Below are 12,254 nucleotides of genomic sequence, written 5' to 3'. Positions count from 1 at the left end.
GCAAGACACTTATAGGGCCTCCCCATATGGCCTGCCAAGGTCACAATAGAGCTCCCAGCATGAATATGGGAGGGTCCTGGGCCCAGGGGCAAATGCCCTGCTCCCCCCACGTGCAGCTCCGCACTCTTGTTTTTGGTCTCTCATGTTTAAATCAAATTGCAGGCACAAGGTTGTGTTACTGTGTACACATGCTAAATCAAAGATTTCTACTTTCAGAAGATGTGAAGTGACGTCTGTTTTGTAGGTCTCAGTGAAAGTATCAAGTCATTCGTTAATTCAGGGTGTATGGAGCTTGAGATCCTGCAATGAGTCAGTGTGTCGGTGCGAGAAACACAATAAAAGACCGGGGAATAATATTTCCCATTGAGAAATAAAGGAAGAAAACGGTAACATACAAAACCAGGGAGGCCCTCCTTGAAGCCAGAGCTGAGTTTTTAAGACCTTGCTGATTGATGTTTGAACTTCACAGACTGCACCATAGAGACTTTCAAAGATGTCACAATTACGTCGAGATTTATTTTTGTAAAAAAAAAAAAAAGCAAACCAAAGGCTTTTTTTGCAACAATAACAATTGTTTGAAGTCACTCTCCTCCACCCCCCCAGAAATGAACACTGGGAACGAAACAAATAAATAAATGGTCGCAGCACTTGTGAGGGTTGTGCCTTTATGAGTTAAGCGTAGAAAAGTCCCCGATCCCATGCACACAAGGGTAAACAAGCGGTTCTGCGCCGTATTTAGACGCCATGTTGGTCAGGCAGGCATTCCTGTCCTCCTGTCAACCTTACTGGATCCGTCCCCTGGGGACTATGCCACAACCTGGCAACCCAGGTGGAGCGCTAACCCACAGCTTATAAAGCCACAACTTGGCTGCCACTCTGTCGGAGTGGGAACGACAAAGAGAGGGAGAGAGAAGAGAAAAGGAGGAAAAAGAGAGAGAAGGAGGGAGAGAGAGAGAGAGAGAGAGCGTGAGAGAGGAAAGGATAAAAGAGAGAAAGTGAAGGAAGGAGAGAGAAAGAGTGCAAGAGAGGGAGGGATAAAAGAGAGAAAGAGAAGGATAGAGAGGAAAGAGGGGGGGAGATAGAGAGAGAAAAAAGTGAGAGAATGAGAGCTAGAGAAGGAGGGAGAGAGAGAGAGATGGAGAGGTTGAAAAAAAAGAAGTCAGAATTCCACCCTGAAGTGCTCCGGCACAAAGGATAAAAACGGATCTGTGCGGAAATATGAGGTGGCACCGCCTATGGGAAACATGAAAGCGGTTACAGGTTTTCTTTTTTTCCCCCTCCTTCAGCTTTCTTTCTCTCCGTCTTCTCTCGTTCTGTCCTTCTCCCTTCTCAGTCTCCCGTCTCCAGTCTATACTCTCCCCCTTTTTTTTCTTCTTGGTCTAACCACACACTCAAACCACAAGTCTCCTGTATGTGAATGCAAGGCAGAGATGGGGAGGGCGGGAGGGAGGGGTGTGGGGGTTGGGGGAGATTGAGGGTGGATGTGCGTCTGAAGCTGTCTGTCGAAGATAGCTGTTGTGGTGGTGGTGGTGGTGGTGGCTGCCATGGGAAGAGGAGCAGGAGTAGGAGAGTAGTCGGGCAGAACGTGTGTCGGCTCCCTTCAGACAGCACCATGGGGGGTTCCCTTCATGCTGGGAGGGAAGGAGATGGAGATGGAGGGCTGGGCAAGGCTGGGTGGGTGAATGATGCCCTCCCTATTCCATCTCTGGTGGCATGCAGGCCAGGGTGGGTTTGGAGGCGGTGGTGGATTGAGGTCTAACCCTGTCTTTGATGGTGTGGAGACAGTGATGGGGGTCCTGTTCCTGTATTAGATGGTGATGAGGGAGAAATGTGAATGGCCTGAGATCCATTCCAGCACTGATGACATGCAAAAAAGTGGGTATGGACGGGCTACTAACGTGGTTTCTCTCAGTTCAAAAGGAAGACGGGGGTGGGGGGGGTGGAGTCGCGATCCAGTCCTCTGGTGGCACAAAGGAAGAGATGGAAGGAGGGAAGGAGGGCTGGGTGCTGGACAAGGGCATCGCACCCAAGTCTCTGATGGTAAAAGACAAGAAGGGATGATGGCTGGGCTCCCTATCCTTATCCGTCAGCTCACCCCAGCTGGCTGCATTGATGGTGAAGAGGCCCCAGCAGGATTGACCTCTGCCTGGCTTCCGTCGCCTGAGAAACTGTGGCCCGTCACGGACAACACGCTACGGAACCTGTCCCCCAGCACCTCCCAAGAGTACACATGTGTATCCACCTGGGTAATGACATCGAGGGGAAATCGGAAGGACAGAACAATTAAAGAACAGACAGAGAAAGCAATTCAAATGTGACAGGGAGAGGAAAGGGATTCTTGAAAGAGTTTGAAGAAAAAAAGAGTGCGAAATCAGAGTGTAGCGCTAAAAAATATATGAAACTCATAAGCAGAGGTGATTGGTTTCGTGTATGTGTGTTCAGATCACGTCCATGATAGTACCTTTACAGTGTGTCGCCGGACTACATCGGGCCTCTTACAGAACCCACGAAGCCTCTTGCAGAGTTGGTCAGGTGTTGAGTAGAGATACTCGGCTGCATCACGAGAGAGACAGGGGGAGAGGAGAGAGGGCAGGGGGGAGGGGCACAATGCATTTTTCATGAGACAAAAAACCTCAAAGTGCAGACAAGATGCCGCTTCTTCCCGTCATTAAAAATGCGGATGGCGCACTCCATGCTGGGTTCCCGTGTATTACATTATTGAACTGTGGTATTTTTTTGCTATTTATTAGATATTTATTTGACAAAATGTCACGGCAGCACCAATGGATACAGACTTGTGAGGGAATCACCCATGGTTCGGCTGCAGACAACCATCGACCATCATTTCAATGTTTTTGAATGATAAATGTTCAGAAACCCATCCTTTTTAAATCTCTCTGGTCTTTGCAGATCTTTGACACAGCTGTGGAAGTTGTTATCATGCTGTATGATCCAAGGACGTTTCAAACAACACAGGCCAAGGCAAGTCAAATCAGAGCAGCTTGTAATTGGCATTAGCATTTTATGGCTAACTCCTCAAATTGACTGGCAGGGCAGGGCACATCAATCACCAGAGCTGACAGAATGGACTTCAAAAAATAAACTTTTAAAGTTTCCTGAAACAAGTTAACTCTATTGAAAAGAGGACAATTAACAGCAGGGCCTCAACATAATGATGCTCACAATAGTTTATCCAAGAAAAAACTTCACAATTTTTCCAAGTGGCCCGTATTTTCAGGCGTTTTTGGTCGATTTTCTTCCAGAGGTCTTTAAAACAGCACCCTGTTCAATTCTTCCAGTCATTTACCTCAAGGGGCTAGTCTCTGATCATTTAACTCAGAGCACTTACTGGCAGATTGTAAATCTTAATTCTGTTTTTCTGTGGGTCCGTTGGAATTATAGCGTCTGCTAAATAACAAAATAATGTTAATAGGATTTTTTTCGTATTGACATTATAGCAGACCCTGACTTCAGCAAGGGAATTCATTGGCATAATTGCCAAATATGATTATGTTGTTGGTTATAGTTTTCTAATACTATGCTGTATGCTTTTGCTTTTGAAAAGAATGATCCCATTTCACCTATTAGAATTGATTTGCAGGGTAATTTCCTTTATATTTATTTCTAAATCACAAGTGATATACACAAGCATGATTCAGAAATAAAACCTACACATCTGTTGCAATGCTTTCATAAAATCCTGGCAGACTCAGACAATGTGTGCAGTGCACCCTAAGTCACTGTCAGGGGAAAGAATGAAAACAGACAGCATGTAACTCCGTACGCCACATGTATTCTCCCAGGGATATTCTTAGGAGTGTATCTACAGTGCCGTAGCCCAAGCAAATGTTTGCATAGAAACCTCTCCATTCAACCTATAATCTACGTGTCTTACCAGGGAAAATTTCTGGGTAAACCAAGGCCTTCGGACAGAGAGGGTAGCATCCACAATGGACAGCCTCAAGCCTGAAATAAAACGAGTCAAAAAAAAAAAGATGAAAAAAAGGTATAACACACAGCTCATCAAATGGCAGCGTGAGCAGGAGATGCCACATAAACCTATCAACAGCCGCATGATCAGATTAAATGTGTCCGTGCCATAACACCTTAACCTTCTTACAGTATGCGCAGAGACGAGAAGAGACGAGACTTGTGTCGTCATGATCCTGTTTGTCAAAGAAATATGTGTGCATGACGTGAATTTACGGCAACACATACATTTTCAAAATCATTACCTTAATCCAATCACATTACAATAATGAATACATAAAGGAGAATAACTGCCCAAGAGCGCAACAGCGTGATGCCATCAAGGAGCTTTCAGGAATATCTCGTAAATGCTTCCAAACATCCCGTAATATAGTACGCTAGGAGACTAGCCCCTGTGAACCAACTTCAATTTCCCCTGATTCGACTTATCTGAACTCCTGACTGCTTCTTGGGGAAAATGACGGGCTGTTTAAATATTTTGTAGAAGGGGCATTAAAGTTTAAGGGTCCCATCCATCCTGCTACATAATTCCTCATGCGACAGTATTGCAATACATTTTTAATCACGAAAATTAACTCGTTTGGTCATGGCAATGTTGGATGTTCCTGGGAAGATGTGGCACAAAAAAAGAGAGGATGAAAAAATGAACCAAGGTAAGGCTTGCAACGAATGTGGGTTTTACGGTGTGGTGGCGTTTCACTGTGAGTCCAGGTCCAGTTTCATGGGAAGACGTGGAAGGAGAAGGGAAGGACTAAAAAAATGTGACTCAAGGTAAGCCCTGCCATCCCAGCACCACTGTGGGTTTTTTGTCTCTATGGTGTGGCTTCTCTGTGAGTCTAGAGGCCTCTCCTCTCCTCTCCTCTTTGCTGCCTTTCCATTCGAGGAGGCGCGACCACATTCTCTGTTTGTTTCTTCCCCTACGCTCTCCTGCTTGTGGCCGCCGGCTTGTGTCTTCACCTCGTCTGGACCTTTTTTTTACGAGCCCATGCATGCATCGCAGAGGCAGCCAGGCCAAGCCAGAAGCCTCCATCCCTCCTCCCCTCCCCTTCTCATACCCATTCACCCTCCTCCACCACCCTTTGCCGCCTGACCTCAACCTCCACCCTAAACCCCTAACCCAGCCTCCAACCCGAGCCCCCTGTTCCTGCCCCGGCCTCCTCCTTCAGACAGGCGGCGATGAGCATGGCATGCCGGAGCGAGCCAGCGAACGAGCTTGCTTTAAGGTCAGTTCCATGTCAGTGCGGTAATGTGTGGGCATGCGAAAGCTTATCAGGCTTTTCATCTCCGACGTAATTAGCCGATCGTTTTGCGCGGCTGAGTAGCCGTTTGGCTGCAGGGCGGTGAGCAGAGGTCTGCCGACAATTAATCAGAATAGGTTAATTTCCACAATAACGAGGGAGGCGCACATTAGTGACACCACACTCCAGGCGGCCGGCGAGGCAAGGCAAGGCAGGGCAAGGCAAGGCAAGGCAGGCGAACTGGACTGCTCCTTTAGCATGCTCCGTGGAGCAGTCATGATCTCTTGTTTTTGTCTCCAGGCTGGTGAGTGGCTTAGGTTTTTTTTATTTTCTAAGATCTAATGAATACAGTAACATACAATGTAATGAAGTGCAGAAAATTAGTATCAGATAAAAATAAAAAGCAACTTATAATTCATGTGTGGTAGTTTGAGGGTTCACAAACATTGTCGGACATTTGGGAGAGGCTGAGGGTGGCCCAGAAGGTGATGGAGGGTTTGGACTACTTTAAGTTCCTATAAAACTTAGATTACAATTTCAATACATGCAACATATTTTAGTGTGCACACACACACACACACGCGCACACACACACAGTCTGACTTGGATGCCGGACTGGAATGCTACATATGCTGGCAGCCTCTTAAGTTAACTGCATAGATTGGTAATCAATGCAAAATATGAATGGAAACCTCACAGACGACTGCAGACGAAATCGATGGGAAGTATTCTAATGCACTCAACTGACTGCTGAGTGGAGTGCCAAATTAGTTCTGTTTTCTGTTTTGTATCCAACATTATTTTCCACAACATCAGGGGTTCCAAAAAAAGAAAATCTGATGAAGTTCCACGCAATTGCACATGTGAATTTGTTGCCACCATTTTATTACAAAGGGGCATTTTGACAGACTATCCACCCTTATATACATATGGGCTTTTCTCACAATGGCTTGTCAGTAACAGACAAATAAAACACTGCTTATTAGCTACGCTGCACCTCAGTCAGTACTGAAAGACCGCTTCTGAAGATTCAAAGGAAATCCAAGCCACTCAAGATTTTTAAAAACTGCAATCTTGAGTGCCTACTGTAGGATTTCCTTGCTTGAAACAATTTTGTGGCCCTACACACCAATGATCACCAAGGAGAAGAAGTGAAAACCCTTCAGCACTCCAAATTCCTGTTTGCCTCTTAACCATCTGATGGTGTGATGAAACCAAAGCTGCTCCACGACATAACGAACATACAGTCCTGTGCTGCACCTTAGCAGGTGCCCGTTAGCAGTGAGACCTTGGTGTGTACCTTGTTTACCATCTGGCCATCTCAAGAAGTACACACAGAAATGAAAGGAGCCGAGCCATGATGAGAGGCCTCTACCTTGAAGACATGGAGGAGACGTGGGGGCGTACTGACCCTCCGCTTCTGAGTCCACGCTTTGAAAGAGGCTCTACCTAGGTCCGTAGGCATAACGGGACACATCAGTCGGAGAGCCAGCCCAGGTGACTGAAGTCCATGCGATGCAAGAGGAGGGGGTTGGAGGGGGCATGGTGAACATTTCAAGGGACGAAGCCAGGTGACTGAAGGCAATGCAGAAGGGGAGGATTGGGGAGCCTTGGTGAACATTTCAAGGGATGAACCCAGGTGACTGTAGTTGGTGAAGGAGTGGGGGCATGGTCAACATTTCAAGGCACCAGCCTTCAAAGGGCTTAAGATCCTGTCTCGACCCTGTGGCCCCTCATCTCACACACCGTGATCCCCCCTGGAGCGAACCGGACCTCCATGTTGTGAGTTCATCCATACAAGTGGATGGAAGTGGAACTGTGAATGAGTGTCTCATTTGAAAACTCGGAGAGTAATTAACAAGACTGAAACCAATCATTTTCCCCATATAAAAAAATACTATTGAGAAGAACTTGCCAGATCACTTACATTGCAACTCCAAAGAACTCATGCTTGGCCGTAGAGATGACGACATCGGCACTGCAGAGAACTTTGAGGTAGTCGTCTTTGGTGGGCAAGTATCCCCAATGAAGAATATGGTCCTCCAATGCCACCCTAGCCTCCGCAAAGATATCTGTTGGAAGTTGGAAGTCATACACAGCAAAAAGTTTTCAAAGGAACGACTACAACGGAGGCCAGTAAACACTGTGCTTTCCCAATTAATAGCTTAAGTCTGGGGTTGGCTCCAAAAGGATAGCAGAGGAGGACCTCAAATGCACAGAGCACTGAAGTCAATTTGAAATTATGTTTTGTACTTTCATTCATTTATTTATTTATTTTTGTGTGCAAAGCAAAAGGGAAAAAAGGAAGGGCATCTAAACTTTGTACTCGGAGAAATGAGAGGTAAAATAATCAATAAGGTGATTCTATTACAATATCAAAATGGATTAAAAGCATTTTAATGTGATTGCCTTCCGAGCATTCATAACTGTAATCTCTAAATATGAGGGAAATTTATGGTGGTTGTTTTTTTTTAACCCTCAGCAGTTTATATATCTATAAAACTTTACATCCCAATATGGGAGAGTGCGCTTCCTTTGAATTTGCTATTGCCCCGGGGCCCCTCGTGACGGGCTGGATTAATTAAATGAACGAAACATAAATATTTGGATGAGTACTAAAGTCATTATAGCATCATCATTCGCTAATGGGAAGTGTATTTTCCCAGTTAAGAAATGTCTTTCGCACTGAACCGGCGGGTAAAACACGTGACCTTTCACCCGCCACTGAATTTAATCACAAATGGGCCCTAAATGGTTGTGAGTCCAATCGGACAGCGCAAGCTCTCCCAACAAAGACCAACTCCCCTCCTGTCCCTTCCCTTTCCCACACAGAAAGACACTCTTAACCACCGTCAACCAATTTAATACAATAAAAAAGTGGATAAGAATTAGCCCGGTAAAATCAGCCTCCCCTTCATATGAGGGAGACCAAAGTAATTAATTTGCAGGGGGAGATCAAACGCAAGTTAATAATATCAGAGACAATATAATGACTGTCTTATCAGGAGTGTGCATCAGTGTGCATGAGTGTGAGAGCAGTGGATGCGTGAGCATCAGATGATGGGGCTGGTGGTAGTGCTGGTGCTGGTGGGGTACCGGGCACGTCGGTGAAGGTCTCCCCCAGGACGGAGACTTGAAAGCGCAGTCCTCCATCTTTGAGCTTCAGCAGGGTCCTGAAGAACAGCTCGGGGTCCTTATCGTGCTCCCTGCAGCAATATCCAGGCAGAGAGAGAGAGAGAGAGAGAGAGAGAGAGAGAGAGAGAGAGAGAGAGAGAGAGAGAGAGAGAGAGAGCGAGAGAGAGAGCACAGCGAGACAGAAAAGCGCTTAGATGTTTTTCAAATGAAAAGGTCTACATGTTCAATAAAACAGGTGCCATACGAAAACAATAAAGAAAGAACGAATGAAAGACAGAAAGAAAAAAAGACAAGAGAGTGTGACAGTGAGATCTTTTTTTGTTGGTTCAATGAGGCCAAGCTGAGATGTTTCTTTTTTTATTATTTGCCTTCTTCCTACTTGCAATGTACTACCGTATGACATTTTTTTTTCTACAAAGAGACGGAAAGACTTGAAGACGACAGACCGTACTGTAGTACTTGGATGTAAATGAGACCATCTGAGAATTTCTCATTCTCGGGGTATCCCTAATAAGTACATCAGAGACCTGACTATTAACGCACAATATATGGGATCAATCAGCTCTCGAGAGTCCTACAGTCCAGAATGATTAACACTAATGATACCGAGCCCATTTTTAATGATTTGTTTCTTTTCATTAAGTAATGCTATCAAATTGTAATGACTGTTGTCTGCCCTCTAGACTTTAATTAATGGTTGTTAATGATAGTAACGTGGGGCTCGTGCATAGCATATGTATATGACAATAAACTGATCAAAGAGCGGAGAGTGTGTGTGTACATGCGTGGACGGGAAATAACACTGTGATGAATTCTAATGTGGCGTTCCACGTAAGATACTTCACGCTGCTACTGTACTGTGCATCTTTTGTTCGCTGGAAGTCGTTAAGCCAATTCACAACGAGGGTTAACAAACGAGAGGACACGTGCACTTCAGGTCGGCTTGCGGTAGATCAGAGCAATTATACCCTCGGAGTTACGTTATTAGACACAGTAAGACCTCTATGCTTGCCGCATAAGCTGCTTTCCCCCACTAAATCATTTTCCTGCCGAGCTCCCGTTTTTTTTTTTTTTTTTGTCAGTGGGAAATTCTATGACAAAGGTTGGGGTTTTTATTCTCTGTCGACCAGGGAACTGGCGGTTCGGGAGGGAGACAAGAGGCGGATTGGGAGTGCTGAGGGATGAGTGAGTGACGAGGTGGGGTTAGGGGGAGATGAAGGCCGGAGGGGGGGCTGTAGGAGTATGAGTGAGGAGGTGTTGGTGCTGCTGCTTCTGTCTCCTGAAGGTCAAAAACAATTGTTAAACGGTGGAGCATTAAGCAAAGACGCTTCTTCCTCCCTTCCTCCCTGCGCTTTTCCCCACCTCGCCGCAAAATCTCCTTAGGTGAGGCATTAGAGGAGGGGAAAGGCTTATTTATACTCATTTCCGCCTCTTTTCTTCGCCCGTTTCTCCCCCGTGGCGCAAAGCCGATTCCCTCATTAATTTCTCGCTCTCTCTCTCTTTGATTCGGTCCCACGGACGACGGTGAAAGCCGAGGAGGAAGAAGCGCACGGTGCTGGGTGTGGATGTGTGTGTGTGTGTGTGTGTGTGTGCGTCGGTAGGTGGGTGGGATGGTTGGGGGCAACAGCTACCTTCCGAGAGCTAGGGCGGCGGTGTGTGCGCGCGCGCGCGTGTGTGTGTGTGTGCGTGTGCGTGTGTGTGTGATTACCGCAGGGGAGTGACTGGGGCGACCGTGGGGATGTCTATTAAGCAGCCTGACTGACTGTCTGCTGGCTAAATGACTGCGCTCCATGATTACCCCCCCATCCTACCACACCCCAGCCCCACCCCTCGTCTTCCCCTCCGCTGACACAAACAAAGAGGGTTAATTAACGTGTCAGTGGTGTTTGGTGGAGGTGTGTGTGCGTGTGTGGAGAGACGCAGAGGTGGTCGTGTTCTTCAGCAGTCATTTCTTCCTAACGGGTGAGACGCAGGGGGGGTGGAGGGGGGGCATCCTGATACGTTTGCTAACGACTATGGGTATTACACAAAAATCACGCATGCAAGCACTGTACAAACACTCACGCTAATGCACACACACACCGGTGCAAAGACAAGCATGCACACACGCACTCACGCGCACACATACACACACACACACACACACACACACACACACACACACACACACACACACACACACACACACACACACACACACACACACACACACACACACACACACACACACACACACACACACACACGCAGCCCAGGCCCAAGTCTTATATCTTGAAGCCCTGACCTCCATAGAGTGACCTAATTTCTCTAATGAGTACTGGTAACCCCTCAGCTCCGTCACATCACCTTCAGCAAGATCATGCGGACAAACACACGCCATCAAACACAAAGGACGGCCCACAAGCACCTTCAGTACAGTACGCACGTAAACACGTTAAAAAACATTGTCGGCGGAATTTTTGGGGACAAAAAACATACCGTCACAAATACAAAGATCGCTGCACTATCACCCACTGTACGTGTATATAAAAAACACGTCAGCAATATCATTTGGACAAACAAATGCCATCACACACAAAGAACGCTGCACCATCATCTACAGTACGCACAGATACACATTAATATCCAATCGGTGGAATATCACTTGGACAAACAGACGACATCACACACAAAGGATGCAGCACAGTCACCTATATAAACACATGAAACTGCACCTTCCCAGCACCCTTCCCATGCCAGCTGTATTTGCACTGATTATGCTCATTATCCGACACTACACGTAAATATTTGCCTTTGCCATCAGACGGTGAACAGCATACAGCACTTGCACAAATTACAACAAAGCTTTCTCTATGTGCAACACAGCAGTGTAGCTGGTAGAACAATGCAGCTGGTAAAATGCTCATATTGTAAATATCTAAAACTGGAGTATACATCCAGTCATCCATGTAGAGCCATCCTGCTGTGACCTAAGTGTCCTGCGTGTCCTTGCAACTAAATAAACCGATAAGAGGAGTAAGAAGGAAAAGTAAAAGAAGAAAAAAATAGATATAACCCGTATCCCATCCTATGGGGAGACAGGAGCCTGCTCATTAGCACGCCGTCCTTCTAGCAGCTAAAAGAATATGATCCTCTCATTTGGAAGTGCGTGTGATTAAATATTCCCCTTTAAGTTGCACCCCGAGAGGTGCATTTTAAAATTCAAACTCTATTTACTCCAAACTGCCACGTAAAACGCGGCTAATCACCAGCTAGCGCGCGCCGCTAATTAACAGGACACTTGAAAGCCTCGGCGGTGGTGGGGGCTCTCGGTGTGTCTGGGGAGGGACGGAGAGATGGGCAGTCAGAAATAGCAGGGGGAAAAAGGAAACTAACCGGTTTCCTCCCCTTTGCCAGGCCATGACAAAACATATCAGAGGAGTCGGGATCCATTCGATGGCTCTGGAAGGGTTTTTTTGTTTTGTTTTGTTAGGCCTATCTTTTTATAAGGGGATGAAATTAAAAATCGAATGAAGCGCCTTTCATGCGGAGCCTCTCTAACAACTTTAATGCCACCAAAGTGGTTATGACCATGTCTTCATCTGTTACTTGAGACTCTTGGCAAGGGCAACAGAAATGGTGTTATGATGTCGTGGTAGTGACTAGGATCGCTGGCGATACCATCTGCATGAAGGAGCAGCGAAAGTAACGAGGTAGTGGTGCACACATCCAAAACTGCAGGTGCCGGGCAAAAGGATCAAACAATTATGAAAATACAGCTGAATGTCCCTTCCATTTGTGTGGCAGAGAATCAGACAGTCGACAACACAGAGGTCTATTGCACACACACACTGACCATTTAAAGCAGATCATTAAGGTGTGCCAGTGATACAGTAGCTGTGAACACCACCA

General features: G+C 46.3%; 1 protein-coding gene across 2 annotated transcripts in view; it reads right to left on the bottom strand.

Annotated features, from left to right (window-relative positions):
- Positions 1 to 1,439: 1,439 nt before the first annotated feature.
- The window catches only part of gtdc1 (glycosyltransferase-like domain containing 1), a 49,615-nt gene continuing 38,800 nt past the window's right edge, over positions 1,440 to 12,254 (bottom strand). For both annotated transcript variants that reach the window (XM_063214707.1, XM_063214708.1), the window contains exons 7-11: positions 8,325 to 8,434; positions 7,156 to 7,300; positions 3,896 to 3,966; positions 2,462 to 2,553; positions 1,440 to 2,242 (exon numbers count right to left, since the gene is read on the bottom strand). In XM_063214707.1, the coding sequence (XP_063070777.1) occupies positions 2,087 to 2,242; positions 2,462 to 2,553; positions 3,896 to 3,966; positions 7,156 to 7,300; positions 8,325 to 8,434 (574 nt within the window). In that variant the 3' untranslated portion in view covers positions 1,440 to 2,086. The remainder of the gene's footprint in view (positions 2,243 to 2,461; positions 2,554 to 3,895; positions 3,967 to 7,155; positions 7,301 to 8,324; positions 8,435 to 12,254) is intronic.

This window comes from Engraulis encrasicolus, chromosome 13 (genome assembly GCF_034702125.1).
Source record: "Engraulis encrasicolus isolate BLACKSEA-1 chromosome 13, IST_EnEncr_1.0, whole genome shotgun sequence".
NCBI lineage: Eukaryota > Metazoa > Chordata > Actinopteri > Clupeiformes > Engraulidae > Engraulis > Engraulis encrasicolus.
The sequence above is the reverse complement of the archived record's forward strand: the minus strand, read 5'-3'. Positions and strand labels throughout refer to the sequence as shown.